The 27,022-nt window shown below is 44.1% G+C and overlaps 1 protein-coding gene and 1 long non-coding RNA gene across 5 annotated transcripts in view; one reads left to right on the forward strand and one right to left on the reverse strand.

Moving 5' to 3' along the window:
* ZFYVE28 (zinc finger FYVE-type containing 28) overlaps positions 1 to 27,022 on the reverse strand; it is a 299,535-nt gene that overhangs the window by 101,519 nt on the left and 170,994 nt on the right. For all 4 annotated transcript variants that reach the window (XM_090035435.1, XM_090035434.1, XM_090035433.1 and 1 more), the window contains exons 3-4: positions 5,608 to 5,745; positions 1,481 to 1,683 (exon numbers count right to left, since the gene is read on the reverse strand). In XM_090035435.1, coding sequence (XP_089891561.1) covers positions 1,481 to 1,683; positions 5,608 to 5,745 — 341 coding nt within the window. The remainder of the gene's footprint in view (positions 1 to 1,480; positions 1,684 to 5,607; positions 5,746 to 27,022) is intronic.
* Positions 1 to 27,022, forward strand: part of LOC149870026 (uncharacterized) — a 71,390-nt gene that overhangs the window by 40,007 nt on the left and 4,361 nt on the right. The gene's annotated exons all lie outside the window — the stretch shown is intronic.

Consider the following 27,022-nt stretch of genomic DNA (forward strand, 5'->3'; position numbering starts at 1 on the left):
TTTGGTCTCCTCTACATGTGCAGGTAAGATGACTTGCATTTGTGCTACACATGTATGGGCAGGAGGTACGACTGTCAGTTCACACATTAGATCCAATTGCGCCTTATTGCTGGTGCAGGGGGAGTCCGATCCTGGGCTCCCCTTGCACTGGCAAGGAGCAGGATCCCTCAGCTGGGAGCCTTTGCTGAGGAGGCTCCCAGCTACAGGGGCCATGTGCAGACCACAGCTGGTGAAGCTGGCTGCACAGGGCACAGCAGAGACCAGAAGCCCTGCCAGTTGCAGGGTCTCTCAGTCCCAGCTGAGCTGGGCAGGGGACTATATACCCGCCTGAGCTCTGAGGATCATGGCTGCCATGATCCCCGGGGCTTGGGGTTTTAAGGCTGGGCAAGGTTCACCCCTGCAGCTGGGCACTACACATTTAAATTAAAGCTGAATACATTTTTAAGGTCTAATTTTATAGCTTTTTATCACGGGATAGATACTCTGCATGTGTAGCTCGTCTTAAGGTAACTGTGCAATTAACTAGTTAATTGCACAATACCTGTAACATGTAAAGGTGACCTTCGTTAGTTTTGATTCTGAGAATTGAATGTCTCCTTACCCTGGTGCTGAGGCCAGGAGAACAGAAGCTTCTGTTCTCTAGATCAGCATTTCTCAACCTAAGGGTCATAATCCAAAAGTGGGCCACAAGAACATATGAAAGGGTCACAAACACGCTTTAAAAAAATGGATCAACCAACTTTAAAAATGGGTTCTCCTTTAAAGGAGAAAAACGTGGCAATCTATAGGCCTCCCCTTGCAGACTGGCAGAGTTCCTGGCTGCTCGGGGGCTGGGGGAGCAGGAGAAGGGCTATGAGGCAGGGGGTACCACGTGCATGCATGCGCTCACATATGCACATGGTGGCCAGGTAGCATGGAAAGCAGCTCCAGTGGCTCCCCACAGGTGAGTCTATGGGATGTGGGGGAAGAAGAGGTGAGCACAGGCGACACTGCCCGCCACCCCACCTCCTCTCTCGGTGAAGCCTGAAGGGAGCGGTGGTGGCTGGGCCATGGCAGCAGGGAAGAGCCATGGCCTGGCACACAAGTGGCTGGTAGTAGGAGAAGGTGAGGACAGTGTGCTCTTCCCCACCGTCCTTTGCTCCACTGAGAACCACTCATTACCACGTACACTTCTTTATCGTGTCCTCTCTTATTTGTTTCCTTTCTTTTGACAACATTAAGAGAGAGATTTGACTTGCATTTGTGCCTTTGAAAATCTCCCTCAAATACCATATGTCAGTGCCCAACATGTAGATTACATCATACTTAGAGACTGCAAATCCAGACTGCCAAGTAGCTATAGCATTTTATTTGACTGAAGGCAAGGAGGATATGACACTGTAATAAAAATTATATCTTATTCAAGGAATTCAAAATCTCTGAAAAAAAAGTATAGCTGTATGAGGTAATGTTCAGGGTACATGTATTCTGAATTGCTTACCTTAACTCAAATTCAGCAAAAAGAATATCAAAATGTCTGAGCGAGTCCCTCATTTTTTCTGTGTAAAGATTCAAATCCCGTAGGGCCTGGTCACGAATTATGTTTCTTACTTCCTCTAGACTACGAGTCAGATCCTTAGCCAATGGTCTCATAGCCATACTCTCGATTTCACGATTCATAATAATTGAACCAGCAGCCAAGCACTGTGGAAATAATTTTTTTAAGAGGAAAAAGCAATTAAGTTATACTTCAAGCAAGAGAAAGTCACAGGAATAGATGGCACTTAGAGGGAGCTGGGCTTGGATCCACCTCTAACTAATTACTGCCTCCCCAATGGATTTGAGGCCAGAGATCAGGTGAGCACCTGGAGGTCATGTGGTCCTGAAAAGGCCATAAACTGCTTGCCCTCGGAGACCTGGGAGTAGTAGGGTGGCCCACGACAAAAGGGAAGGAGATAGGAGGAGGCAATCCCCACCAACAAAGTGAAAGACTTTTTGCATGTAGCTGCCATGTGTGCAGGAAAAAAAGTTTTGAGGGGAAGAGACTTAGGAGAGACCAAGCAGCAGAAGCTGATTTCTTTATTTTGATATTGAAAAATAAACCCCTCTTTGGAAAAAAAGAAAGGAAATTCTGCTCCTAGTAAAGCTTTATATGATGCACTAGCCAGTGCATTAGCTGACCAGCTCATAGAAATCTTATAGGTAAACCTTTATTTTGATACACTAACAAATGTTTCTTTTTTTTTTTTTTTTTTTTTAGAAACATTAAGAAGGCATTTAGTAATTTCCACTGCTGGGTTGGTCCACTGATGGTCACATCTGGAAGGCAATGTGTGCTGATATAAATTATACTGAATCTACTTTATTAATAGAAATATGTTTTCAAAATATAATGCACACATAGCATAAGTCAATCTTGAGGCTTTTATTTTCTTTCTTTTTCAGTCTCTTTTTCACTAGTGAATAGTAATGGCTGGAACACATTTTCTCTGCTCTGTAGGGAGGATCTGTAATCCTAGACCTTACTCAGCAGCCTGATGTACTGATTTATGGTACAAGGGCACTCTCAGAATCTCATGTTCTTGTTCTCTCATCAATCTAAAGCAATAATTACAATAAACCATAGGCCAGTCAAGTCTTACATGTTGACAGTTATAGCTCACAGTTTAAACAAAATTCACAGTAAGGAAGCTGACAAGAAAACAACGTGCATGCTATTCTCGGAGAGGTCTCTACAAATAAATATAGCCTCCCATACTATGTTTCCCTTCAGAAAGTTGTCATGGCTTCTAGCTCTGTTTGCAGCTATAGGAATAAGAGCCTTATCAGAGTCTAAAACATAGTTTTCTGAAGCTAGCAACTCCCTTCAGCACAGAGACTGAAGGCCTGATTCAGATAAGCCAAAAAATACCATGTAATGTAATACATTCATTGAACCACACTTGAGATTTCTCTCCTAAAATGTATACTCTCTCAGTGGTAACGCAAGCATTTTCCACCCTGGACTATATACATATAATATACACATATACATATACACACATATATACATATATATATATACACACACACACACAGAGTTTTTTAAAAATAAGTTATATATATTAATAATTATATGTGTTATATATATATATATAAAACTGCTTTTTTCCCTGCTGTAAACCCCACCCCCCTATACACCTCCACAACAATAAAGGGCTTTAGGATTTATTAAGGGGATGAGAAGAAACTGTATCTAGTTTAAGTACTCAGCAGGGAGTTCTCAAGATGGTGTGAAGCTGACTGAACCCCAGCAAGAGTTGCAGAATCAGCACATCAGGCTGCAAAGCATTTTAAATGCTAGCATCCCTCAGAGCAAAACAGGGTGCGAGGTGAGTGAAGGCAAGTACATGTCAGGGTGGCATAGTGGGACAACAGAGAGATCTATTTCATCTCTTGCCTTGTCTTACATCAAGGCATTTCAAATGACTTGCATAGCATCATATATTAGGTCTTTGCAAACTCTGTCCAGGATATACCATATCTTTGTTGAGCAAAAGACTTTACTGCTGGAAATAAATCTATATTTTTGAAAAGGGAAATCATGGAACTAGAAGTTATATAAAATTATTTAGAAATTATTTATGGAAAATATGCATTCTAAAGTGGGAAGAGGAGGAGGAGGAGCTAATAAGAGCTAGGAAATACTTTAAATGTAGGAAATATGATGAAGAATATATGATGCTGAAGGTACTGAATGTCCTTATGATAAAGCATTTAGTAAGGCTGCGTGAAACAGCACCGTTCTGCCTGGACTTCCGTTTCAACGCTTCGATGGAACAGTGTTTTGTTTAGAGTTTTGTTTAGTTTCAAAAGCACTGTCCTTTTTGTTTCACCGAAACTGTTTTGCCGTTTCAATGCTGTTCTGATGTTTCGCCCAAAGGCTATTCCGCAGCCAGTGCTGGGAAGATCGGTGCTGCTGCTGGCCCCAGCCGGCAGCGCCAACCTCCTGTTATCCAGCAGACAGAATGAGGGCTTGCCCGTACACTCGGGTGGGCTGTGCCAGACTGCTCCCAGGGGTGTGGACCCCCATTCTGCTTGCCAGATGACAGGAGGCTAATGCAGCTGACTGGGGCCAGCAGCAGCCAGGGCCATCCCTGGGGGTGGCCAATGGTGTGACCGCCCCGGGCCCTGCGCTTTGGGAGGTTGCATGGAGCCGGGAGAAGTGGCCACGGTAACTCTGCACCGCCGCTGCCAGCTTTGTGTCCGGCTGCTCACTAACTCCCCCACCCCATGTCCTGCCACCGATGGTGGCGGTGGCTTCTTCACATCTAGGGCACATGAGATCAGGGCAGGGGCAGGTCCCTGCATAAGCTGATCTGCCCTGGGCCCCACACCAGAACCAAACAAAGGAGGGTGTGGGACCCTGGATGCGAAGAAGCCGTTGCTGCCATTGATGGCAGCCCTAGCAGTGGGGGGAGGTGGGTAGCAAGCAGCGGGATGTGAAGCTGGCACTGGCGGCACAGTCACTATAGCCACGCCACCCGGCTCTCTGGGGCGCCTCAAAGCGCAGGGCCTAGGGTGGTCAACCCATTCACCACCCCCCACCACCCCCCCAGGACGGCCCTAGCTGCTGCTGGCCCCAGCCGGCAGCACCAGCCTCCTATGATCCAGCAGGCAGATTGCTCCCGAGGGTGCAGGCCCCCAGCCTGGCACAGCCCCCGCAGTCCTCCTGAGGGTGTGGGCAAGCCCGGTCTGCCTGTCAGATGACAGGAGGCTGGTGCTGCTGGCTGGGACCAGCACTGAAGCCAAGTAAGCCTGGCTTCGAAACTCAAAATGTTCTAACTAAAATGGCTAACGGTTGTGCATGTTAATACACGTGTGCGTCCACACACGCACATACATATACGACCCTTAACTACGGATCTTCACATCTCCCCAGCCCCAAATAGCCCAAGACTACTAATCAGCAGAGAACACTACAAACCTATTTATACAGGCTCCTGTAAAAGTAAGCATTTGAGTGAGGGAGGTGAGGAATTTGGTATTCTGCAACATAATTATTCTATTCACTGCTTATTGCAGGGACATCTAGACTCTCACATCGGTGCGCCTTTTAATCTTGCTCTCTATTTAATAAATGGTTAAAATAATACAGTAATTAGAGGGGGAAAAAACAGAAAGGTCAAATATATGTTTAGTTAAGAACAGTATAAATTGTCCCCTGAAAAATGACTTTACTCAGACCTGAAATTCTGTGGACATATATGGAAAACTTTTACAGCCAGCATGTGAGAGCCTTCATGGTAGATATAAAATTAACCCAATAAGCTGGAAATATAAATATAAAATACCAACACATTAATAGTATATACACAATTTTTAAAAGGCAGACAAATGACTGTACACAATTATTAATATAAAGTTGTATTTCACAAGTACAACAGGTAAAGCCTCTTAGACAGTACATCAAGAACAAATTAATTTAATAGTCAAGTCAATGTTTGTGGTCACTGATCTAAAATTTTAGATGTTCTTTGGTGAGAAAATGATTTTCACACATTTCAAGCATAAGCCACCAAACATTCTTTACCAGATGCACACAATAAACCAATTTAACATAAAATTATACATACACCACAGACCTACCTCTGCTCCAAACCAAAGCTGTCCTGCAAGGTTGTCATGGCGTATTTCCTCTGGAAATTTAACACAGAAGTCCCGGTTGGCCCGGTCATGTGGAATGCATGCATCCATGATCTGATTTATGATGTTTAAAACATTATCCTGGAACAGAAAATCATAATAGCAGCTATCAGCAGCAGGTAATATGTACATATACTGGTGTACTGCAGATATTAAAGACACTGTTACTAAAGCAACTTTAGTTTGAAAGCTTTTTTCAAACTTTTCTAAAAAAACCCACAATATGGAAAAACCAATTAAAATCACATTTTATCTGCAAACTCTGCTGGTTACCACTGATAATAGATACTGGGTTTAGGAAGGAGGAAAAGGAGAAACATTCACTATTTTTTTCAGTTTGGTTACTGTACACAGTTTAGGTAGCAGAACTGTAGGTGTAGTTAATTGCAGATAAACAACAAATAGAAAAAATTCTGAATGGTGGGGGCTGGGGGATCTCCTTGAAACAATGCAACTTTTTTTAAAGAATGCGAGTGTGTTATACAATTCCTCATTGGTTTATACTTTAGATTTATAACACAACAGCCAACATGGGATTCACCAAGAGCAAGCCATGCCTCACCAACCTGTTTTCCTTCTATGACAACGTGACAGGCTCTATGGAAGAGGGGGTGCGAGGGAGAAAGGGGAGCAGTGACTGTGACATGTCTTGACTTTAGCAAGGCTTTTGACAGAGTTTCTCACAACATTTCCATTAACAAGCTAGGGAAACACAGAATAAATGGAAGTCACAGAAGGTGGATACCTAACTGGTTGAGTCATCATGATCAACAAATAGTCATCAATGGCTCAATTCCTAGCTGGGGGGAGATATCAAATGAGGGATCTATCCTGGGTGCAGTATTGTTTAGCATGTTCATTAATGATTTGGATAATGGGACTGTGTGCATGCTTAGCATACTTGGGGGTGGCACCAAGCTGGGTGGCATTACAGACACTCTCGAGTGTAGGGTTAGGATCCAGAATGACTTGGACAGATGTGAGAAATGGTCCACAATCAACCAGAATAAATTAAAAAACGACAGGTGCAAAATCCTAAATTTGGGACAAAATAACTGCATGCACAAATATGGATCTGGGAATGACTGGCTAGGTTGCAGGACTGCAGAGAAGGACCTAGGGGTTACAGTAGAATATAAGCCAAATGCGAGTCAGCAGCATACTCATGTTGCAAAAAAAAAGGTAAGAGTTAACAGGCGTGTCACTTGCAAATCAAAAGAAGTCATTCTTCTGCTCTATACAACAATTGCGAGGCCTCACTCTGTCCACTTTTGGACTCCACGCTTCAAGAAGGATATGGATAGATTGCAAGGAGTCCAGTGGAGAGTGATTAGATTATCATCAGAGGCCTGGGAAACAGGACATGTGACAAGAGGCTGGGGTTACTTAGTCAGGAGATGAGAAGACTGAAGGAGAAATTGATAACAGTCTTCAAATACCTGAAGGGTGATATAAAGAGGATGGAGATGGCCTTCTGTCTGTTGCTAGAAGAGACAGGACTAGAAGCAATGGACTCAAGTTTCAGCAGAGGAAATTTTGGCTAACTATTAGGAGGAACTTTCTGACTATGACAATAACCAAACATTGGAACAAGCTATCTAGAGAAGCTGTGGAATCTCCATCCCAGGAAATGTTCAAAGGCAAGCTGAACAGATACTTGGCTGTGATGTTTTAGTCAAGGATGATCCTGCCTTGATCCTGGGGAGGGGAGACTGGACTAAATGACCTCATGAGGTCCCTTCTAGCTCCACTTCCGTAGGGTGTTCTGACCAGGAGCACCTATGTTCTGTATTCATTTATCTGATAAAGCACCTCAAACAATAGTAGCATAGTTATTTTTAAAAATGCAACTCCATAAATACAGAACATCCCAAAATAACATAAAGTAGAAATAATTAAAACTTCCTGTATTTCCTGTATGATGCCAGAAATACATGCTTAAACTCTCCTAAAATTACATGTCTTGCAGAGTGCCCAGACGGTCATGAGAACTGTGGAAAGGAGAGGGGAGCGAGGAATTAACAGCATTATTCTGATTTGGTCTGGCAATGTAAAGCAGGTGGTTCCTCTCAAATACCTGCTGGCTGGCTCTCCTTTGGCATCTTCCAAACCCTTCTGAAGATGACAGAAATTAGCCTAAATTACAGCACCCTAGTGGCTGCCTTACCCTATTCCTGGGTTGGAAGATAATCACAGAGCCAAAGCCATCCTCCTTATGTGTAGTGTCATTTGGCATACATTCTGTATTCATTTAGCTGGAAAGCCTATGCTATAGACAGGTGAGAAGGTACATGCATATAACATATATCATATAGGTTTTTACAAACTGACCTGTGGAGGTACATAGAATTTAATTTGCAGCAAGACAAATATATTTTGATATGCAGCTGTTTAGCTCAGTTAATGTGTGACACCAACACCACCGAGATCTCAGGTTCAATCCCTGGTTGGACTAGATGATCTCTTGAGGTCCCTTCCAGCCTTACTTCTCTATGAAATCTATGAATCAAGGTTTAGAACCCCAATCACGTGTCTGGTTTCTGTCTCATGTCTTATCTCTATTTACTGTAGCCTTTTTCTTCTTACTCAAAATGTTTCTCAGAAAATAAATATAATCTGCCACTTAGAAAAACCTGTTTAGCAGGCAGGAGGCTTTTAAGTTTAAAGACTTGCATCTCTTCTGCTTTTCTTGCCATTTTTTTTAAAAAGCAAAATAAGTAGTTTGACAAAAATCTGTCCCCTTTCCCTGGGGACATACAAAGCCTACTGAATTTGAGGAGCAGAGTCTTATTTCCTATCATTTTAAAGCAGACAACTGAAATTGTTACTGCCATACAGCACTGTAACTTCAACATGCCACCAACAGATACAGTGGTCTCCACGTAAAAAGTATACCTTTGCGAACACTTACTGTACAATGGTACCTGACATGTGCCAGTTATTTCTCATTCTTAATATAGGCCAAATGTTAGAAACACCCCTTGGTAAAAAGGAGCTGTATAGTACTGCCTCACTGATATGAGTCCATACATTGCAAGCCTATGGCACAATGACTTGCTCAGGTGCATGTTCTAGCTCAGCAGGATAGTACATTACCTCCCCTACAGAAAGGCTTATCAACAGGGATCTGGGTTTTCCATTTCCCACAGAAAAATGGTGGAAAATGTGGATTTTCCCTTTTGACATAAAAAAGTACAGATGCTTCATTTTTAACAGAGAAGCACATGAAATTTCCACTTTTGAAAAAAGCTGTCTGCAGGTTGGCAGAGTTCCAGCCTGCAAGGGGATGTGAGGAGAGGGAAAAGGACGGTCAGGCAGGGGGCACCATGCACATGTGCATGCTCACATAATCATAGGGCTACTAGGAGAGCAGTTCCTATAGGTAAGTCGGGGATGGGGAGGGGGGACACGGAGGCCCACATAGGAAGGGGGGGAGGGAGTTGGGCTGCTGCCCAGGTGGTGTATGGGGCTTGGGGCCACAGGGCCGTGTGCAACCGTAGGGCCCTGGCAGAGAGTGGGATGGAGCCATGGGCTCAGGCTCCCCGCCCTGCTGCCCTCCCCCAGGGCCTCCACGGCCCAGTAGGCAAGAACTGGTGCAGTAGGGCAGACTGGGGCTGGGCGGGGAAGCTCGTGCCACTGCTGGGAGCTGCACAGCACCACGGTGAGGTGCCCCCAAGTCCGACAGCAGCGGGGGCATTGGCATGGAGTTGTGCCCCTTGCTGCAGCTTGGCATGCAGGGTCACTTCACCAAGGCGGCACGGTGCCTGCAGTGGCAAGGAGCTGTCCTGCCCCAGCCCTGCTCTGCTTGGGAGTGAGGGGCCTGGACCTGCATCCTGGTGAAGGGCAAGGGAGCTCTGATTTTCCATGGTAAAAAAAACCAAAATCAGGTACCAACATTTATAGAATTAGAATTTATTTTATTATAGTGACTGAGGCACTAGTAGGCTTCCAAACTGCTTTAAAATTGTAAATACATCAATAAAACACTGCGTTCAGTTGACACCTAAATATATAGTGGCATTTCATTTTAATCACAGATTTTTGGGGGTTTTAATCAAAGAATGTGCAATTTTTAAACAAGAGAAAACTAGGATCCTTGCTTATCAACCAAATACTCGTTAGCACCTGCCCAGCAACACTTAGCTAGGGAAGTAAATACAATATAACCTCATAAATCCAGCATGCTCAGGACCAAGCACCTGCTTGAAATGTGAAAATTCCAGATTTTTTAAACCAGGGCGGTGGCTGGTCACGGAGCAGGCATCTGAGGGGGGAGCAGCCAGTCCTGGAGCAGTGGCTGCACACAGAGCGGTGACATGGGGTGGTGGATGGCAGTGGCAGCCGCCATGTGCAAGCTTCCACCTCCACTGCTCTGGGACTGGCCACCACTATTCTCCAATGTAATGTATTTTAAAGAAGTGCCGGATTTTCAAGAATTCCAAATGTTTGATATCCGGATTTATGAGGTTATACTGTATAAGCTTTCTATCTGGCTGTACAATGAAAAGTGGGGGAAAATGGTTTTATCTGTACTGGAATATATTTGTTTTCTTCCTAAAGCTAAAAACAACAAATATACTGAAATTCAATGAAAGTGTTTCAAGTAACAGTGAGAAAAGCAAATGGCTATTATAGTCACAAAACTGATGGAGCCCCTTCTTGCCCAGTAGCCAAGTAACAAAGCCTTCGCATCACAAGTGGAAGATGTAGATTCAATTCCTCCTTCTCCCTGACAGGGTATGAACCCATATCTTCCATTTTGCAGGAGTGCTGAGACAGGCCTCACTCAACCCCTGGCACTGAAGCTGTTCCATTTTATAAATTATACATTTATCTGAAACAGCAAGAGAAAGAGGATGTATCCTGGGATGCTGAAGGACTGCAAATTGCTTGTTTCATCTCTCTGGAGCAGAATGAAGATACTCTAACACTAGTTAGGTAGTAGGGCCCGGTATCTTCACCTGAAGTGGCATAACTTTAAAACACTCAGAGGGCCCTTAAGCATGAACAAGCTTTAACATGCAGAAGCTTGTGTTTTAAGTGCCCTTAATACGGTCTAAATGTAACATGTAACTTCACCCCGAGTAAAAAGGGTGGCAATGCTACCACTACCACTCCTTCCTTCTTGCATCTCCTCCTCAGCCTTGAATCTTTCTTCCAAGTGAAACCACTCACTAAATTATATTCAAATTACTGTAGAGTTGTAAGATAACTGAAATAAGTTCTCTCTTTGTCAAGACATGTCAGGTTTTGCATATCACCAAGGTTTTTAAAAGAAAAGGTCAACACATGCTCTTGAACAGTGCTTCACACGATACTATCACTTGAGCAGACAAAGGTGGTTCACTTAAGTAAAATGACAAAATTCTAAATGACACAGGTGATACTTAACAGCTAGGGACAGAAATTAGGGACAGACACAGTTAGGAACAGAAGACTGTCTGAAGCTGAGATTATGTAAAACCCAAAAGGTATAAAAATCACATATCAAGCAAGGGACACTTCAAATGATTGCATCTGTAATGCAAATGCATACTCTGGGACCAGCTGCATTGCCTATAGCTCCAACAGTATCCCCAGCACAATGAAAAATCCTGGTATCAAGCCCAGGAACATCTTTTAACACTGAAGAGATGTAACAGGAAAATATAATCTTAGCAGTAGAGTTCTGCAAAACCCACAGGCAAAATAGAGAAGTATCATACAAGAGGGCTTCTGGAGAACATTCGGAACTCGATGAAATAACAGTTTAAACAATACTGCATAATTTTAGGACAGGAGGTGATACTCCAAGTTATGTTTATTTCCTATTTGAATGGAGACAAATATAATTTTCAATTCTCTTTCTTTCACTGTTGAATATTAGCCACTGCAGTGATTGCTTTACCTACACTAAGCAGAAACCCCAGTAGACAATTCCCTGCTTTAATCTTTTACCTTACAGCATTTCCAGCTTTTCTAGTACAATTTTATTTTACAGCAAGTCAAAGCAAGATTCTGTTTCTATGTTACAGTCTTTTCTAGGATGATGTAAAATTCCCACAGTTGTCAGTTGAAATTTTGTGCGCTGAGAGTGAAATACTTCAAGTAAAGCAACTAGTTTTGCTGTTTTTTACATCGTCATTACATTTACAAGTGTTGATTTCTATAATATTCTAATATTATAAAAGCCTTAGTCTGTCTGTCTGTCCATAATGTTTTATTTGCAATGATTGGTTGTCTCGGCAGCTAATTACAATGCTTACTGAAACAACCAGAATGCTCTGCACAGACAGAAGCACCGCCATGAAGGCAGGGACTGAGGAGCCAGAGCCGGGGGGCAAGCCAGCAGTGCGCCCCCGCCCCTCAGTCCCTGCTGTCATGGCAATGCCATCCCCCAGCAGGGCCAGAGGGGGGGAGGTGAGGCCAGCTGGAGACAGAGGGGGACGAGGGGAGAATAAGCCTCGACCCAACGTGGCAAGATGGGAGCAGGGGGGAAGGGGCCAGATGAGAAGCAGAGATGGGCCAGACGCAGGGCTCTGTCCCTGCCTGACCCCCCCCCCCCCCCCAACAACAGCGGGGACCGAGGGGCTAGAGTGGGTAGGCAAAGCCAGCAGTCCTCACTGTCATGGAGGTGCTGTCCACACCGTCCCCCAGCAGGGCCAGAGCAGCTGGCCTCAACCCCCTCCCTGGCTCTGCTCCTTGGAGGCAGAGAGGGAAGCAGTAGGGGAGTAATGGGCCTGGATCTGACGCAGCGGGGAGGAGGACAGCAGGGGACCAGACAAGAAGCAGGGGCAGAGCTGGATGCACGGCTCCGTTCCCACCTGCCCCCCTCCCCATGACAGAGGGGACTGAGGGGCCAGAGCGGGTAGTCGAGATGTGGGGGCCACAGGGCCAGAGGCAGAATGGCGGCAGCATGGGGCATTGGGTGGCAGTGCTTTGTCCCTGTCATCCTCCCCCTATCATTCTTGATGGGCAATTGGCCAGCAAGTGAGTGTATAAGAATCTGAAATGATTTCAGAGGCTAATAAATTACAAGCATCTGTGGACTCTGTATATTCAATACATTTATTTTCGCTCAAATATCATTATATTTTAAGGGTATACATTATTTCAAAAATTAATAAAACATGAAAAATAAATATACCCCTGACATTTTAGAGAATCAACTTCTTGCAGCTTAAGTGACATTTACAGTTCTCCACTGTCAAACATTCCTACATACCGTGTCTCTGGGAGGGACTACCCTAAACATATGAGAGTTATTGAGATGCTTCTCCCACCTTGTATATCCCAGCCTCTGCCCTTCTATGAAACCACAGGCACCATCAACCAATTTAGCATAACAGAATCAGGTGACTGTGCCGCATGAGTAATTAAGAGTCTCAGGCAATTAAAATTTGAATATATAGTTCCTCTCTGAAGCTAAATCAACAATACAAACACTGAACTGCAATCTGCTCTGACACAGGAATCTAATACATGAACAGTTTGAGATTTTGGGTTGAGCCAGCATTTGGAAAGCTCTTCAGACCCCCCTTCTACCAGCTGCAGTTTTACCTCACAGCACCTACTCCTGGTATAAGTAATTAGCACGTCATTCTCTGAAGAAGCTCTTTGAAAGAGAGAAAATTGTCCTCTCTTGAACTCCTGCCCATCCCCCTTTTGATTTTTTTTAACCATTTACTGTGTCTCTCCTGTAGGAAAAACTCTATGCTGTAAAAAATGCCATTATTTCTTTTGGTTTGCAGTTTCACAGACCTTAGAATAGCTCCTCTCACTACAAATTATGCAATTACTTCTTATTTTATATTCATTACTAGATCACTAAAATAGTCACAAGTCATTTTAAATCCACCACTCATAAAAAATGTTCTAGACAAAACACCGATAACTGATTCTATATTAAATCTCTTTTTCTTGGAGGTTTATTTTTTTTCTGAGAATTCTGCAACTTTATGATGTCAGAATCAGAATAAACCAAACAGGATGACTGAAATACTTGCTTCCATGATTTCAAATCTCTGCTGCTCCACAACTGGAAGAATGCCAGCCAATTTAGATAGACTATCCGATATGTTGTAAGCAAATTAGTCTTTTCCTTAATAGATCTTCAAGAAACATTCAATTTAGTTAATTACAGTATTCTGCTTTGTAAGCTAAGAATGAACGGGTTCAGACACGTGGTGGTGGTGTGGTTTTACTTTAATTTAAGTTACAGAAATCAATTAGCTAGAATTAAAGCAGTAAATCTTTCACTTGATCCATTTCTCTACAGGGCAGCCTCAGGGTTTTGGTAGTTTTATCTGTTAACTTTTCTTTAATTTTCAATGAATGATTGAATGATTGAGGGATGAGAAGTTCTGTTTAACATGGTCTGGTAACTTCAAGCACAGTGGAAAAAAGTTTCAGAAATATAGGCTTGTGACCGACTTTAGCTCCTTGGACGAGTCTGATTCAGATACATCATAAGAATGGGAAAAACAGACATAAAGGTCGCCATGAACTTTAAAACATTGACAAAAATGGTTAATATAAATTTTTAGCCATGCACTCAAGTGTTAGGCCTGGAACATGAAGCTATTAGCTACTATTTTTGTGGCTTCATTGAACCATGGATGTGGTAAGATGAAAATTTGTATTTGCCTTCTGCAAGTTAGAAAACAGACAGCAATAAATTTAATTATTTGATATGTGCTTATACGAACAGTATCAGTGTCAGCTGAGCCTCCCTCCATTCATCAGCTCTCCAGGAAGATCTCCATCATATATCTTCTTTAATGCTGCCACATAACAATAGTACATCTTTTTTATGATATGATGGTTTGCCCTTTCATTTTTTCTGTCTTTAGGGACCATCTGAAGAGTCTATGCTATCCTACTATGGACTGCATCTGCATTACAGTTGCACCTAAGACTTGAACTATGTTGCATTGGATTGTCTTTTAAATATGTAATTCTCACCAGTACTTTTGTCCATCACAAGCTCTTATAGACAAGTACTATGCCTTACTTTGATTCAGAAAGTGCTTAATACATCTTTGACACTACCAGAAACAGAGTATACTATTTTAGCCTGATCAGTTAACCAATATATAGTGTTATGTGGGATATTTTCATTAGGAGGAGAATTTACTGATACAATCAAGTTTTGTTTTTTGGATGCAATTACATTTATTTACAAGAAATGTTTAAGGGGTCCATCTGCAGAACATAATAGGAGCCCAACAACAGGAGGCAATATTTTTGAACAGAGCTTCAAGACTGTAAAGTCAGCATATAGTCCAAAATGATCCCTCGTTTGGTGGTCTCCAAGGGCTATATGTTCAGTCTCTCTCTTGTTGTTTATGTGGTTATTTGAGCTGTTTCTCTGTCTGCAAGCTGTTTCTCCCAAATGTACAGAATCACAGAAAATGAGGGTTGGAAGTGACCTCAGGAGGTCAAGTCCAACCCCCCGCTTAAAGCAGGACCATCCCAGATGACTAGATCATCCCAGCCAAGGCTTTGTCTAGCCTAGTCTTAAAAACCTCCAAAGATGGAGATTCCACAATGTCTCTGGGTAACCTGCTCCAGGGCTTTACTATCCTTATAGTGAGAAAGTTTTTCCTAATATTCCTAAACTTCCTTTGCTGAAACTTGAGACCATTGCTCCTTGTTCTATCATCTGCCACCACTGAGAACAGTCCAGCTGCATCCTCTTTGTAACCACTTGTCAGGTAGTTGAAGGCTGTTACCAGTCTTCTCTTCTCCAGGCTAAATAAGCCCAGTTCCCTCAGCCTTTCCTCAGCAGTCATATAACCTAGCTATTTAAACCTGGTGTAGCCCTTCGCTGGACTCTCTCCAATTTGTCCACATCTTTTCGGTAGTGGGGGACCCAAAACTGGACACAGCACTCCAGATGTGGCCACACCAGTGTCAAGCAAAGTGGAATTGTCACTTCCCTAGACCTGCTGGAAATGCTCCTACCAATGCAGCCCAGTATGCTGTTACCCTTCTTCACAACAAGGGCACACTATTGGCTCATACTCAGCTTACTAGCTAATTGCCCGTCAAGAATAACAGATTTCAGGGAGTGTTTACACCATGACCCACCCCTCCGTTCCCCTCCTTTCTTCTCTGTCATCTGGCCCTGACAACAGCCACCATCATGACACCCTCTTTGCCTCCCACCATCCTGTGCCCACCCAAGCCTGTGGAGCCTCCCTCCCTCCCCATCACCTCATTTTCCTTGTCAACTGTTGTCAGGGCCCCTTCCCTGCTCCCTTTCCTCCTTGCTGCCCAGCCCCAATAACAGCCAACAACTGTGACCCCCTCTTTGCCTCCCCCTGCCCCACACCCCTCCCTTCCTCCCTCTCTGCTGGCTGTTTTGTGGGGGCATCAGAGATGGGCAGTGGAGGGGGCATAATTTGGTATTTTTCTGGTTCTGAAATGGCAAAACCCCTTGCTGAAAGGAGTACTTCTGGGGACAAGGGGAGGGACTTCAGGTGGCAAAAGTCAGGGGTCAGGAGGTGGGACTTCCAATCACAAGACGGTGACTAGGGGCCCTTGATAGCTTGACAGAACTTGGTAAGTGGCCCTCCACCCGAAATAATTGCCCACCCCGATATAGATAGAATTGTCCACTATAATCCCCAGGTCCTTTTCTGCAGAGTTGCTGCCCAGCCAGTCAGCCCCCAGCCAGCACTTGTGCATGGGATTGTCCCATCCTAAGCACAGGACTTCGCACTTGTCCTTATTGAACCTTATGAGATTCCTTTGGTCCAATCCTCCAATTTGTTTAGGTCTCTCTGAATCCTAGTCCTACTGCCCAGCATATCTACAACTCTCCCTGGCCCCACACTTGGTGTCCGCTGCAAACTTGCTGAGGGTACACTCTTCCAGGTCATTAATGAAAATATTGCACAAAACTGCTCCCAAGACCAACCCCTGGGGCACTCCACTTGATATTGGCTGCCAACTAGACATTGAGCTATTGATTACTACCCTTTGAACCCAACAATCCAGCCAACTTTCTATCCACCTTAAAGTTCATTCACCCAACCCATACTTCTTCAGATTGCTTACAAGAACGCTGTGGGAGATGTATCAAAAGCCTTACTAAAGTCAAAGTATATTATGTCCACTGTTTTCCCTGTATCCACAGAACCAGTTCATCATAGAAGGCAGTCATAGATTTCATAGACGTTAGGGCTGGGAGGGACCTCGGAAGATCATCGAGTCCAGCCCCCAGCACAAAGGGCAGGAAGTCAGCTGGGGTCATAGGATCCCAGCAAGATAAGCATCCAAGTTACTCTTGAAGGTAGGTGTTCAATGTAGGTGCTTGAACCACCTCCCCTGGCAGACTGTTCCAGACCTTGGGGGCTCGGACAGGAAAGAAATTCTTCCTTATGTCCAGCCTGAAACAGTCTCGCAGTAGTTTATAACCATTCGACCTTGTCATCCCCTGGGGCACTCTGGTGAACAAATGTTTCCCCAGATCCTGGTGGTCACCCCGATAAACTTATAGGTGGCCATCAGATCACCCCTGAGCCTGTGCTTTTCAAAGCTAAAGAGCCCCATGACTCTCAGCCTATCGTCGTTAAGTTCTGTTTTCCTGACTTCTGATCACGCGGGTGGCTCTTCTCTGGACTCTCTCAAGCTTCTCCACATCCTTTTTGAATTGTGGAGCCCAAAACTGGACGCAGCACTCCAGCTGCGGCCTCACCAAGGCCAAGTACAAGGGGAGAATGACGTCCCGGGATTTGCTTGAGAAGCATCTATGGATGCAAGCCAGTGTTTTGGTCGCTTTACTGGCCGCAGCATCGCATTGCAGGCTCATGTTCATCTTGTGGTCAATGATGACCCCCAAGTCTCTTTTTCTGTAGTGGTAGCCAGCGTAGCACTGCCGAGCCTCTAAGGATGCTGCAGGTTTTTCTTCCCAAGGTGGAGAAGCTTGCATTTTTCGGTGTTAAACACCATCAGGTTCTCGTCCGCCCATTTGCTGAGCTTGTCCAGGTCTGCCTGGATCACCTGCCTTTCACCTGGCATGGATGCCTTGCCCCAAAGTTTGGTGTCATTGGCGAACTTGGCTAGTCCACTCCTGATGCCTATGTCCACATCATTAATGAAGATGTTGAACAATATGAGTCCAAGAACAGAGCCTTGAGGGACCCCACTGGTCACAGGACACCAGGATGAGTGACTGCCATCAATTACCACCCTCTGGGTCCGATCACGGAGCCAGTTTCCCAGCCAGCAGAACATGGTGGACCCAAGGCCACAGGTGGCTAGTTTCGCCAAGAGGTGATCATCGGATACCATATCAAAGGCTTTTCTGAAGTCAAGATATATGACATCAATCTCATCTCCCTTGTCCAGGTGATAGGTCACCTGCTCGTAGAAGGAAATGAGATTGGTCAAGCAAGACCTACCCACAACCACCCGTGCTGGCTATCCCTCAGGATGTTGGCCTCAGCCAGTCCATTAAGGATGGCCTCTTTAATAAACTTTTCTAAGATCTTCCCTGGGATAGAAGTCAGGCTAATGGTCCTATAGCCAAATCCACTTTCCTCCCTTTTTTGAAGATAGGCACCACATTGGCTTTCTTCCAGTCTTTGGGCACTACACCAGAGTGCCGGGAGTTTTTAAAGATCCATGCCAGGGGCTGGGCTATGACACTTGCCAGCTCCTTGAGTACCCTGGGGTGTAGATTGTCAGGGCCCGCTGACTTGAAGGTATCCAGCTTCTCAAGATGTTCCTTCATGAGGTCAGCATTTATGGAGGGCAGGGGATCTCCCCCACCCAGACCTCCCTGTCCCGTAGCGGGCATGGGCATCCCATGGGACTGATGAAAGACTGACGCAAAGTACCCATTTAATAGGTTGGCTTTTTCCTGGACGTCAGTTGTCAGTTGCCCCATCTGGTTCAGCAGGGGTCCAATGTTGCCCTTGCTTTTCCTCCGGCTCCCCACATATCTGAAAAAGGACTTTTTATTGTCCATGATGCTCAAAGCTAGTTGGAGTTCAGTTGCAGCCTTGGCTTTCCTGGTTTGCTCCCTGCAGGACCGGACCAGTGCAGAATAATCCTCCTTGGACATTAATCCTGTCCTCCATCTTTTGCAGGCTTTTCTTTTTAGCCTTAGGAGGTCTGCTAGATTCCTGGAGAGCCAGGGGGGCTGCTGCACCCTCTTGGTGCCTTTCCTTCGAGATGGAATAGACTTAGCTTGTGCACTGAGGATCACTTTCTTGAGGAGCAACCACTCTTCTTGAACTCCCCTCTCTCTGGGGTCATGGGCCCTTAGGGCCTGACTGACAAGCCTCCTGAGCTTGTCAAAGTTGGCTTTTCTGAAGTCAAGGACTTCCGTGTTGCTGACTGACTTGCCAGCTTTATGGTGGATAGTGAAGGTGATCAGCTCATGGTCACTGTCACCCAGCTTCTCATCAATCACTAGGTTGCCGATTAGGTCATCCCCTGTAGCCAGTACCAGGTCGAGCAGCGTTTTGCCCCTTGTTGGCCCATAGACTTCTTGAGTCAGGTCCATAGACTTCTTGAGTCAGGTTGATCAGGCATGACTTCTCCTTGGTGAATCCACGCTGACTGCTCCTAATCACCTTCTTCTTCAAGTGCTTAGAAATAGATTCCTTGAGGATCTGCTCCATGATTTTTCCAGGAACTGAAGTGAAGCTGAACAGTCTCTAATTCCCTGGATCCTCCTTCTTCCCTTGCTTAAAGACATGCACTATATTTGCCCTTTTCCAGTCATCCAATTGCTATGGGTTTTCAAAGATAATGGCCAGTGGCTCTGTGATCACCTCGGCCAATTCCCTCAGTACCCCCAGGTGCATCATGTCCAGCCCCATGGACTTGTACATGTCTAGCTCTTCTAAATAGTCTTCTAACCTGTTCTTTCACCATGGACAGTTGCTCCCAAACTGTACTGCCAGGTGCAGTAGTCTTGAAGCTCAGTTTATACCTTAGTTTTTGTTCTAGCTTCAGCAGTGGTACCTATTTTCTCAAGATAACTTAAACCAAATTGCTTCTAATTTTTTTTCCTGAATGAAGGGCAGCTATTTTTGCTCTGGAGCTTCAGTGAGGTTTCACCTAAACATCATCATATCAATACTACTTCCTGCAGTCTATTTTTAGCTGAAAGGCAGAAATCACAAATCCTAAACTAGCAATTACAGAATTAACAATTTTCATAGGCAAAGTACTGATCTTTAACAGTGAGCATATTCAAAACTCATGTGTATACACTAGTTTAATTAATTGTTCCAACATGAGGTGTAGCAAATCAGAGATGTCACAGCAACCATGGGAGGGAGGCTGGTATACTTAGCTTTAAAAATATAACTTAATTGGTCTTAAAGAGTCAGTTCAATGGGACTGGCTGACCAAGCACAGTTTTGCTTACATTGAAGGAATATATACTATCATCAAGGTAGTATATACTGTTTCATTATGTTAAATTTAGTCCTGTTTCTCTCATGTGCACTGAAGCCGAGTCATATAATATAATCAACCTGTGCCCATCTTTCTCTCCAAGACAGATAAATTAAGGCCTAATCACTGAATATTAATTTCTTTCTTCTTCTCTCCTATCTGCTCTATAATAATTTTAACACTTGGTGAATTAAAAGAAATGATCAAAGGGAGATGATTTCTTTCCTAGGGAAAGAGAGAAAACTAACTTTTCTTGGAAAAATTCCTTTTTTCTAAAAGAAATCCTATAGCAATACTTTGTAGGCTTAGCTTTTCTATGCAGACAATTACATTCTTGGACTTCAGCTTATTGACAGATTCTTGTTAACACATTATAGAAAAATTTATATTCACCCATTTTTACCAAGAAAAACATAAATATTAACTTCTTCTGAATGAATTAAAAGTTTTTACTGAAATTAGTCCTTTCATTGCCTCCTTCAGGGTTTATTAGGATTTCATAGTAACACTGGGTTTTCATTATAGACATTCTATCCCAAACCTTGTTTTGTTGCTAGGGAATACACCACTTAATGTATATGGACTGAACTCTTGAAAGCTATTATTATCTGACAGAGGCATTAAGAAGATAAATATGTTTTTGCAGCAAGCTATACCTATCTGCCCGCTTTTCTGAAATAAGCACTTGTGGTTAGTCCATTTTTCTTATATTAAGAAAAATTTATTATTAGGATTGGTATCCTTGTTTCTTTACTATTCATTTCTTTATATGGAGTCACAAATAACTGAATAAGTGATAAGCTTTGAACTAAACCCTAGATCCCATTCAAAACATGCACATAAAACATGTGCCCACTTAAGGCTTCTGTGCCACTAGAATAGGACAAAGTGATCTAATGGTGCCCTAAAATGATAGCTACCTTAGCAGGCATAGAAGAATCCTACACTAGTGTATAGTTGGTATAACTGGCTAGGTTTCACTCCTACCCTCTGCCTGCCAGTACAGATTGTATCATAAAACTGTAGGCCATGGACACTGGCATGTGGTATGCTCCACTGATTCCCAGAGCATGGATGGATCTGTTCCAGCTGATAAGAGCAGTCTTACATGTCAGCTTGTGAGAGAGGCCGCTACTGGATCAAAGGAAATAGAGCAGTGGCTTAGAAACACTTTTACCACTCCCCTCACTCTGCTGCATATGACATAAGCATCTTGTGTGCTCAGTACAGCTCGGAGTTGAGTAGTTTTCCACCCTAAGTCTTTTTTTTGCTAGAAATTAATTCCCTGACCTGCGCTACACAGCGTTTTCACTCTGGTCCACCCACAGCCTTAGTCAATGACCAGGTCTCAGCCTAAATGACCTACTTGATCAGAGGCAACCAGCAGAAACAAATGAAAATGCTGGTTCATGTGGGAAAACTTCCATGTTCATACTTTTTTAACCATATGCTTCTCAATTATTTCCTTCATTTTCACTCTCAAAAAGTAATATTTTCAGGTACTTTTACTACCTTTATATGAATTACAATGACATACCAGCTAATAAAAAGTCTAATCAATTCCATGCAATTCAGAAGCAGACAATATCCAGCTGCACTGAAGGCTCCACTCACAGATAACAGACAAAAGGAATCTTTCACTTTAACCAACTCCACATTAATCACTCCACAGTGAACAATACCTGATAACATGTCACCTTAATGATAAATCAGGAAAGCAGAGATGAAATCTACAGATAAGTGGTATGTCAGGAAGGTTCACACAACTCGTTACTTTATTTATGTTCATAAGGAATTGATTTTGTTAAAACAAAGCAAAACAACCCCACCCCTAACCCTCTCCTTAATTTCATCACTGTTATTTTACCTAGATTTTATAAAACTTTGGAAACAGCCATAACTATAGCAATTTAACTGACACCAGCTGGTTGACCAGCTGGGGACCTGGTGACAGTCTATAAACTCACTAGGGGGGACCAGAAGGGTTTGGGGGAGACACTGTTTCCCCTAGCGTCCCCTGGCATGACAAGGAACAATGGACACAAATTATTAGAGAGTAGATTTAGATTAGACATCCGCAAGAACTACTTCCCAGTTAGGGCGGCTAGGAGCTGGAACCAACTTCCAAAGGAAGTGGTGCTGGCTCCTGCCCTGGGGGTCTTGAAGAAGAGGCTTGATGCCTAGCTGGCTGGACTCATTTGAGTCCAGTTTTTCTCCTGCCTAGGCGGGGGGTCGGACTTGAAGATCTACAAGGTCCCTTCCGACCCGACTTCTATGATTCTATGACCAATGTTCCAAATGCTTTTTTCCACCTCTTATTTTTATGGAAAGAGAGAGTTGATTGATCAAAATAGAGTAAAAGATGTAAATTAGGAGATCTTAACCAATTTGGTTATAGAGAGGAACTGCAGTCCATCTATAGCATGAGAACTTTTCCATTTAGATTCCATTTGCTTGTTTTCTTTGGTTGAAAATGCAAAGGTGCTTCAATGCGTAGTAAACATTTCATGTGAAAATGTGTTTTTATGTGGGCATTTTTAGTATTAAATGGCATTTTGACTCCGTAGCCATGGTTACTTTGGACCTAGAACCAATTTCATTCTATATAATTTGAACCTATATCCAAGGTTAAAAATCATATTAAAATAATAACTCAAACAGCGTGCAGTTATACTGAATAGCCATATATCTTGAAAGCATTTTGCAGCACCTAAGATGCACCTTCTGGTGTGACAGTTCATATAAGCAATGTTCACTTAGGGATAATGGCAAAAACTGAACTAGGATACTGTTATAATCTATTTGAGGAGAAGATATTTGGAAAGCAAAAAAAAATAGATGGGTGCAGGTACATACAACAAAATGACCTTTAGGCAGTAAGGGATCTTGGAGTCATTACTGACACCAAGATGAACACGGGCCGACAATGCGAGGTCACGGTTGGCAGGGCTAACCAGACCTTGCTGTGCTTCCACAAGTGCATCTCAAGCAGGGCCAAGGAGGTGATCCTCCCCCTCTATGCGGCACTGGTCAGGCCGCAGCTGGAGTACTGCGTCCAGTTCTGGGCACCGCACTTCAGGAGGGATGTGGACAACATTGAGAGGGTCCAGAGGAGGCCACCCGAATGATCCGGGGACAACAGGGCAGACCCTACAATGAGAGACTACGGAACCTGAACCTGTTCAGCCTTCACGAGCGAAGGCTGAGGGGGGACCTGGTGATTGTCTATAAACTCACTAGGGGGGACCAGAAGGGTTTGGGAGAGACCTTGTTTCCCCTACCGCCCCCTGGCATAACAAGGAATAACGGCCATAAGTTGTTGGAGAGTAGGTTTAGATTAGACATCCATAAGAACTACTTCACGGTCAGGACGGCTAGGATCTGGAACCAACTTCCAAGGGAAGTGGTGCTGGCTCCTGCCCTGGGGGTCTTTAAGAGGAGGCTTGATGCCTACCTGGCTGGACTCATTTGAGCCCAGTTTTTTTCCCTGCCCAGGCAGGGGGTCGGACTTGAAGATCTACAAGGTCCCTTCTGACCCCACTTCTATGATTCTATGACCTATTCCAAAACATCATTTGATTGGAAACCATTTTGTAATTGTGTGAAGTGCTGTGTTTCCAGCACCAGGGTTGGGAGTGACCCCCCCCCAGCCCAGCATGCCTCACATCAGGCGAGCTGGAGGCGGGCAGTGCTTGCACATATGCGTTGGGGGTCCTGGAGGTAGTTGACCTATGGCTGGGGGGAGGCTTTTACTTTTCTGCTTTCCCTTCCCTCCTAAACATGACTTAAATAAACTTCAGAAGCCTGCAAATGACAAAACCTGCAATGTGCTTGCCTGATTTTAAGAGAGGAAGGCAGTGCTCAGATCCACAATTTTGGGTTCTTAGGGGCGGTGGGGACTTGATGAAGGGCTACAGACACGTAGGCAGTGACAGCATAGCGGACTGTTAGAAATATAGCTGTTACTGGACAAGCAATTCAAGACAGCACATGGATAAAAAGTGCAAATAAAAGGAAAAAGGGGATGGTAGAGTTCTGGCTGCATACCAACATATCCCAATTGTAACAGTGTGTGGGGGTTGAGGAGGAATGCAATGTGAGATGCCTAGAGGACTGGTGCCCACATGGGATATCGAAATAGTTCACAGTGAAGCAGTTCAGAAATTGATTTTCCAGGTACAACTCCAGGCAGTTTTAAACTGGTTTAACAGGCTTATGTCTACCTGCTTCAGTTTTAACTGAATTTAAACTGTTCTAAGTGTCACAGGTATCCGTGGCCTATTATTCGTTAAGGAAGAATGCTCCTCTATTACCAAGCGTAGATCCCTTGGCTCACACATGTACACATATTGCATAATTCAAAGCTAAACCTACCTCTGGTCTTGGCAATCCACCCTATATACGCAAAACAAGAGTGCTTTTCTCTTTGGTCCAATTACTCATTCTGTCCTTGATTAATGTTCTGCAATACTTTCTCTTCCTCTTTTCATGCATATTTCGTATATTTATTTAGTGGATCATTTTATTTTTACTCAGACTCAGTGTATTTTCCCCCATCTATCTCAATCTATTCCCCAATGTTTCCTACATATATTTCCTGCTTTCATTGCCCTCCTTGCCACAGTTTCCTAAACCTAAAAAAAAAAGGCTCTTCTATAATATAGGGGTTAGAACAGGGGTGGGCAATTATTTCAGCTGGAGGGCCGCTTAATGAGTTTGGCTGAGCTGTCAAGGGCTGCAAGAGTAGCCCCGCACCTTGATGGGTGCCCCACCCCCTGGTCGCCATCTTGGGACCAGCAAGCTCATCCCCTAACCCCTGACCTTTGCCACCAGAAGTTCCTCCCTTGCTCCAGACGTACTCCTTTTGGGAAGGAGGATGCTGCCACCTTGAAACTGGAAAAATCCCCAAATATATACTAAAAAAAGGAAAAAAAAAAATCAAACACCTACTATTACTTAAATTTTATTTTTAAAATGTTTTTGTCCTTATTTGTGTGTACTTGCACAGTGTATCTAGAGGCAATTCTATAACAGCTCAAAATACGGTCTTACTCTTGTACATTGTGTGTGGAGGCAAGTGGATGTGTGTGGGGGGACTGTGGGAGTGTGTGAGTGTGTGGGGAGTTATAGTGAGGGGGTGGGAGCATGTGTGGGTGTGTGTTTGGGGGTATGATGGGGGTGGGGTGTGTGGGGGGGGAGGGGGACTTGGGAGTCCCTGGAGTGTGTCAGTCCCTGGATCTGTATGTGGTGGCAGCAAGTGGAGCCAGTGCCACCCATCCCCTTAGCATACAGATCCCCGCACTCCCACCCCAGCCCCAGGCAGGGGCAGCAACAGTATGTGGGGCCAGCCTCATAGCATGCAGCTCCTGCCAGAGTCCCTGGATGCACACGGTGGCAGCACATGGGGCCAGCCCCACAGGACTCCTGCCTGAGTTCCTGGCCACATGTGATGGCAGAATCTGGGGCCAGCCCTTGCTGGCCCTATAACATGCAGCTCCCGCCACAGGCCCAGGCCACAGGTGGCAGCAGCTTGTGGGGCTAACGTATCCCAGCCCCACCACGCTCCCACCTGAGCCCCTAGCCACACACGGTGGCAGTGTGGGGTCATCCCCACCCGGCCCCATAGCACAGACTCCCCACACTCCCACCCCATTTCCCCCATCAGGAGTCCTTGGCTCCAGCCCGGTGGGGCCCTCACCTGCATTTCCAGGCTTGCAGGTACGGAAGCTGGAAACAGCCTTGGGGTGGCCAACCAAAAACCTGTACCAGGCAGAAGCTTCCCATCTCTAGTGTCCCCAGGCAAGGGGCTGCGGTGGGTCAGGCTGGGGGGGGGGGGTAACCAGAGCTGCACCTCCTGCATGGAGGCACTGGCTTGCAGGGCTTATGGAGGGGTCCTGCAGGCCAGATGGAATTGCCTTGTGCACCAGATGAAGTCTGCAGGCCATATTTTGCCCACCCCTGGTTTAGGAGAACTTCTCTTCAGTTCCACCTATAGTTTGCTATGAGTTCAAGTCCACCAGTTAAAGCATAATAGATTGCAGAAAACTAAAAGTAAACCTGCTTTGCCATAAAATTATGACTAACTCAAGTTTTTTACCATGATTGAATAGTCTGTAGAGATTCTCCTTTTCACCCCTTATTTCTTCTCTTCCCCTGGAAAATATATATTTGTATGTCTATATCTTGTCTCAGTTCCTAACCTTTGGGAACACTCAGGCAAAGATTTTTGACTATTTTAAGCCAATTTCTACCTCATTTCTCAGTAATTACTCCTCTATCTATTAGAGGCCCTCCTGTCTCCTTCACTGACCTCAGCTAACATAACTAATATAATGTCTCAGGGGTTGCAAATTAAGTAGACTAGAAAGACTTAGCCATTACATTAGCTAAATATATTCCTGGTTCAAAATTCACACCGTTTAACCTTTATACAGTCTAATGAAAATAAAATATGGAATATAATACAGCTAACTTTTAACCAATCATCATCCTTCAAAAGCCAGTTGGGAGTTTTTTATGGTGTTAGTCTAACTTGTCTTGTGGCAAGATGCCTGAACAATTTTGTGTGAAAATGATCTTCAGCCAACAGATGCAATCAAACATGAAAATACTGCACCTCTTTTAAATTGCTTTCATGTTCAAAATGACTACAGTTCTTGCTCCCAGAGCACCTTTATTGAAAATGTTAAGTAATGAATACAATTAACACTTCCTGCATAACTCACTGCTGGTCCAACACTGTGTTATTAGTGATTTCATAGCTTTTCGCACGTACATGTTTCTCGAAAAGATAGGTCAGTCAGAGTGAATTTTTTTAATCTTGTCCATTTTTTAAGCAGAAACAAAATACAGGTGACAGCATGAAAGGTAATATTTTATACAAGGCATTTGTATTTTCTACATGGTATCAGAAATTTAGAAGATGAAAAGGTACATTTTTGGACAAGTTCTTTGCATC

Source organism: Crocodylus siamensis, chromosome 2 (assembly GCF_052110815.1).
Source record: "Crocodylus siamensis isolate JL-2025a chromosome 2, ASM5211081v1, whole genome shotgun sequence".
In the NCBI taxonomy this organism is placed as follows: Eukaryota; Metazoa; Chordata; order Crocodylia; family Crocodylidae; genus Crocodylus; species Crocodylus siamensis.